This window comes from Frankliniella occidentalis, unplaced genomic scaffold (genome assembly GCF_000697945.3).
Source record: "Frankliniella occidentalis isolate FOCC.00 unplaced genomic scaffold, Focc_3.1 Scaffold132, whole genome shotgun sequence".
NCBI classification, from domain to species: domain Eukaryota; kingdom Metazoa; phylum Arthropoda; class Insecta; order Thysanoptera; family Thripidae; genus Frankliniella; species Frankliniella occidentalis.
In genome coordinates this window covers 347,930-353,076 of record NW_026267259.1, presented here as the reverse complement: position 1 = coordinate 353,076, position 5,147 = coordinate 347,930, and the positions used below count along the sequence as shown (strand labels likewise).

The window sequence follows — 5,147 nt, the reverse complement described above, 5'->3', positions numbered from 1 at the left end:
CAAAGAAATTATCCCTGTTGACCTGCAGAGCTTATACGGGTAGGTCCTGGAGGGTCCCCTGTCTAGAGGGTCCCCCTGAATTTTTTACTATTTTTTATAGTTCTTATTAAAAAAATCGTTTTTAACAATTTAATATTAATAAAATATTAAAATATTGCTTACAACTAGTTTTAAAGGTCAGAGTGGCCTAGGAATTTTTCATATTGGTTCCTAACGTGCTGTAGGGCTCTTGCTCGTAGAAGAAGTGTTTCTTTGCTAGTTGCGATCTGTATAGTTTACATCAAGCTATTAGAATTATATATTCAGTAGAACGTTTTCTGAAGTGTGGAAAATTCGTCGACTTTCAAGTGGGTAAGACATCAAAATGTCAAACAAAAATGTTAATGCGTTCCCTTTGGATACAGCATGTACAGTGTCCAGATGTCCATTGCAAGGTGAATCACTTTTAGTACACAGTCTCAGTCTTTTGAATTTGTGTTGCGTTGCACTGTGTGCTTTTGCCCCGCACTTGATGAACCCAAAAGAAGCGCAGTAGCATTTTTGTTAAACTTTTGAATGTGTTAAGCACTTGTAAGTTCGCGACATTTCAACACTTCCAAACAAATCCTACTGCATAAAGAACTTAGCAACTAATTTTCCTAGCCAAATGTCTACTAGATAGACCGCAACTAACATTTAACACTCATGTTGAGAGCAAGAGCGCAAGAAACAACATCAGGAAGCAGGATGGAAAATTTCTAGACACCTCAGGCCTCGCAAAATTCGCCGCCGGAGCGTAGACGCCAGCGCCGCGGTGGCCGGGAGCCGAACTACCCTGAGTCAGAAGCCTGCGCTGTGTATGCATGGGCGTTTACGGGAATGGCTGTGTGTTTGGGGGAAAGAAGGTGTTTTATGACATTTTGGTGACTTTAATCGAGCAAATATGCCTTTAGTCAGTATTTCTGACGTTATTGATGTGGCTGGGGAATTTAAGAGGCCTTTGGTAGAGGGTGAACGCCTCCTGGAAGCCAATTTACTCGTCACTGTAGGTCGGCTATCGAGTTCTGACAGCAACATCGTCAATGTTTGGGCTCTTTGCTTGAAAACATCCGCATTGACACAACATCCACATACTCTCACTGTAAAATTAAACCTGAAAACAATTTATAGCCGAATAATGAAGATCTCATGTGACTGTAAAGCCGGTACATCGGAGAAGTGCAAGCATTGTGTTGGGCTCCTTATGTACCTCAACAGGTGAATAATTTGACTTTTATTTTTCTGTTTCCAAAATTGTGTGTTAGTGTCATCCTAATTTTTATTCATGAAAAGGATGAACAGTCCTGATGAACTGGAGGATCTGAGCTGTACTGATTTAACGCAGCAGTGGGGCAAGTTGAAAAAGGCAGTACTCACAGAGTATGAAGCTGTTCAAATCACAAAGTACTGCCACTTTGTGACACCACAATCAATTTATGCGAAGGGAATACCACAAGTCTCTGAAGATCTTGCTGATCAGTTCGCTTCACAAATATTGGCAGGTGAGACCTTTCTCTCTAGTGGAAGCTAAGCTTCCAAAGAATGAATGAAATTTAATCATAAACTTTTGTTACAGAGGCTCCTAAAAGTGAGATTTTTTTACATAGAAGTAATGCTAGAGAAAGAGCATCACAAGTCAACTGTGAACCTGTAGAAGATGTAGAAGGAATCCTGAGAGAGAATGCTAAAAGAATTACGGAGAAGTTATTATTGAGGCCAAGGTGTGAAAGTGTACAGAAATTAGTTGATCTTGCAAACCAAGAATTAGAAAAATTAAGCCCAGAATTACAGCAGTTCTACAAAGAAAATATTGAAATTACTCCCGAGAAAACTGTTCACCTAGCCACAAGTACAGTGACTCAAAGTGAGGATGGAGTCTGGGATGCTGCGCGTTCTTGCAGGATCACTGGAGCCAAAGTGTATAATGCTTTCACTTACACTCGTAACAAAAATCCAGACTGGGAAAAGAGAATAAAAGATATGTGTAACCCTTCTTTTGATGGCAATGATGCAACAGCATTTGGGCTCCTTCATGAACCCATTGCAAGAGATTGCTATGCAGAGACTAAGAAAGTTAATGTCATTGAAAATGGAATTTTCATTCTACCTGATTTGCCTTGGCTCGGTTTCAGTGCTGATGGCATAGTGGTAGATGACAACTTTGATCCTGTGAAATTATTAGAAATAAAGTGTCCACCTTCAGGAGAAAAATTAAGTGCTGCAGAGCTGCACACTAGTTGTGGTTACTTTGAGAAAAGTAAATCTAGGAAACTTAAAGAGAAACAAAGATACAATGGCCAAGTTAACTTAGGAATGTTCCTACTTGGACTAGAAAAATGTGACTTTATTGTGTACTCAAAGTCTGAGAATAATTTTGTGTTGGATGAAGTCAAGCTAAATGAGAAATTTGCTTTTGAAATGACTGCTCCTCTTGTTGATATTTATTTTAACAAAATATTGCCTTATTTATTTTGTAGAGCTGAAACAGATAATATTTTTGATGGAGATGGAGATATGTAGTAAACATATTGAATTGCAGTAACTTTTTAATTATCAGTTATTTTGATTAAAAATTAACACAAGTTTGTCCAATGTAAAAATGTTCTTTTAGATGAGAAACCTGTAAACAAAAGTCAACTGTTATGCCACTTCCTATGAACAAAATAAAATCATATTCTTATTTGTAAAAAGTTGCTTATTATGCATGATAAACATACCTGTATCTAAAATTTGTCCATAGCCAAAATTGGTGAGCTTAAGTTTACCATGGCAGCACAAACTAAAGCAATATCGTTCATATAGGGGACAAGATATGAGGAAACCTGATCTGTCATTATGGCATAGTCTCGAATCTGCTTGATTGACCTTTCCACATGGACTCGTGCTCTTGCTATTTCAGCTGTCCTGATTGCCTCTGCTTTAGAAAGAGCTTTCTTTTTGGACAAGAAGGGGGGTCTGATCATACGCAAGTTTCTTTCAATGCACTCCTTTTCAATCATGAACCCCTTGTCCACCATCACACCATCTCGAAATTCCAAACTGTCTAAAATTTCAGAATCAACAACAATCCTCTTGTCAGATGCCCTTCCACCGTAAAATTTGCTCAAGAAAATAATCATTCCAGAAGGGGATACACCAACACAAGCCTTCAATGTGTGTCGTCCTTTATACTGAGAGTAAGTCATAATTCTTTCCTTTAGGCATCGAGGCTTTTCTACTGGTATTTCCATGCAGTCCAGTACAATCCTAGTGTAGGAATACCTCCGAAAGCATTTGGGAATATTTCTTCTGGTTTCTTCTAGACTTGGTAATTTCACCAATCCTTTCAAGACTTCTGCTAATACCTGCACTGTGTGTCGAAAATATTTGCTACAAGTTTCATCGGATATCCCAAAAAAGACAGACAGAGATGCATAAGACATATTTAGTCTAAGCTTAGTCAGACATAGGAGCACTCTTTCAGTGTTTGTTAAGTTCATTTTTGAAGACTCAGGTATGATTTGAGTAACACATAGTACAATTTTGTCTAAAAGTTTATAGCTGGTTAAGCCTGTAAAAGTGCAAAGTTTGCTGCCTTCTGGAAGTAGTGTTTTTAGGGAGAATTTTTCAGTTTGGGTGGTCTTTTCTTTGCAAGCTGGAGCAGCTGGAGCATTTTCACCTCCGGTTTCAGGTGGACCTGTAGCTGTAGTATTGTCATCTACCTCCTCATGGGAATTATTATTTTCATTAGTTTCATTAGACAGGTTTGCATCCTCATGCATTGACCTAAATAAAAAATCAAAGGAATAAGTGAAGTGTGAAAACAAGTTTTTATTCAAGCTAAACAAAATGAGAGCAAAAGCACACAAAATAAAATATCACATGTCACAGGCTGAACAAGGCCACTTTAAACAGCAATAACTGCCAATAATAATTGGAAAAATTGATTGAATGCAGCAAAAGCCACACAATTAAATAAAAAATATACACCAGTTCTAATAATATGATTTGAATTGATTCCAATATATGCTTATCATTAATTCATGCTTCACAAATTTGACCAAAAAAAGACCCTGAATATTGTAAGTGGACTGCAAGTTGATTGCTTGAAGACCTCAAGTGAAAAATATTTTTTTAAAAACGAACAAAAATTCTGATAAAAAATGAATACAATAGGGTGAGTCCGTTCAATGATCCAGAATCTTTTTCCTACAGAAAATAAACCTGTCATTTTCAGCTGAAAGTCTGCTGGCTTCTCGGTTCTCCGCTCTCCGCTTCCTAGCTTGTTTTAGCTTCTTCTGAGGTGATGAATCAACAACATCATGCCGGCGAATTGGGAGCTTCTGGGAAGGCACAGCAATGGACTTGAGTCGTTTGACAAGCGAGGGTTTAGCTGAAAATTAAACATCAACCATTAGTCCGGTATCAAAGCCTCTACAAATGTTATATTGTGTCCAATAACATTGGCTTTTCGCAAGCTTTGCATTCAAGGGAAAATAAAAAGAAATAAATTAAAATTACAAGACACTTACCTTGTGGTATGTAGTCAGTGGGTAGAAAGTGAGCATTACAAACTCTGTCATAGTCTGTTATTTTCTTCCCCATTCGCAACACAGTTTTCCATTGAAGTCGGAGCTTTAAATCCTTGGGGAAATGATGGAACCGAACTCCTTCTCCAGAGTAAACATTACATTGAGGCACACAACAATACGTGGTATTACTTAATTTAGCTCTTTTAGGGCCTTCTTGGTCCATGCCGGCTTCGTCGGAGGCCATCTTTCACTTGTATAAACAATCTGCGAGCCTCTTCAACACTCGGAGTTCAGTTATAGACCTTCTTTCTCCCCAAATCGGCATCTAAAACTTTTCCGAAGTTGTGTAAAGGCTGAGAAACCAGTGTTCTCCCTATCCGCCTAGCTGAAGCGGCCCGCAGGCTTCTGACTTTGAGTAGTTCGGCGCGCCGCCACCAGCGGCGCTGGCGCATGAGACGGCCGCGAATTCTGACTGCTGTTGCTGTTGTTTTCGGGGCGCACCCACGCTCGGCGTGTGCTGGCCGCTGCTGTTGCTGTCGGAGCGCACCCAAGCTCAGCGTCGTGCTGACTGCTGCTGCTGTTGCTGTCGGAGCGCAACCACGCTCAGCGTCGTGCTGA

At 39.5% G+C, this 5,147-nt stretch overlaps 1 protein-coding gene across 1 annotated transcript; it reads right to left on the bottom strand.

The window, feature by feature from the left end:
* Nucleotides 1-2,741: 2,741 nt before the first annotated feature.
* LOC113214869 (uncharacterized) lies at nt 2,742-4,773 on the bottom strand. Its single transcript, XM_026434365.2, has 3 exons — nt 4,530-4,773; nt 4,222-4,390; nt 2,742-3,783 (listed from the first exon to the last, which is right to left on the bottom strand). Exons 1-3 carry the CDS (start codon nt 4,771-4,773, stop codon nt 2,742-2,744), a joined length of 1,455 nt encoding a protein of 484 aa, XP_026290150.1.
* Nucleotides 4,774-5,147: the final 374 nt, after the last annotated feature.

What these genes read in the sequence shown, in the direction of transcription:
- LOC113214869 (XM_026434365.2), bottom strand. Translation starts at nt 4,773, where the DNA reads ATGGCCTCCGACGAAGCCGGCATGGACCAAGAAGGCCCTAAAAGAGCT. An exon ending in CACTGACTACATACCACAAG is followed by an intron (nt 4,391 to 4,529) that starts GTAAGTGTCTTG and finishes TTTAATTTTCAG; the next exon opens with CTAAACCCTCGCTTGTCAAA. An exon ending in CTTTCAGCTGAAAATGACAG is followed by an intron (nt 3,784 to 4,221) that starts GTTTATTTTCTG and finishes TTTTTTATTTAG; the next exon opens with GTCAATGCATGAGGATGCAA.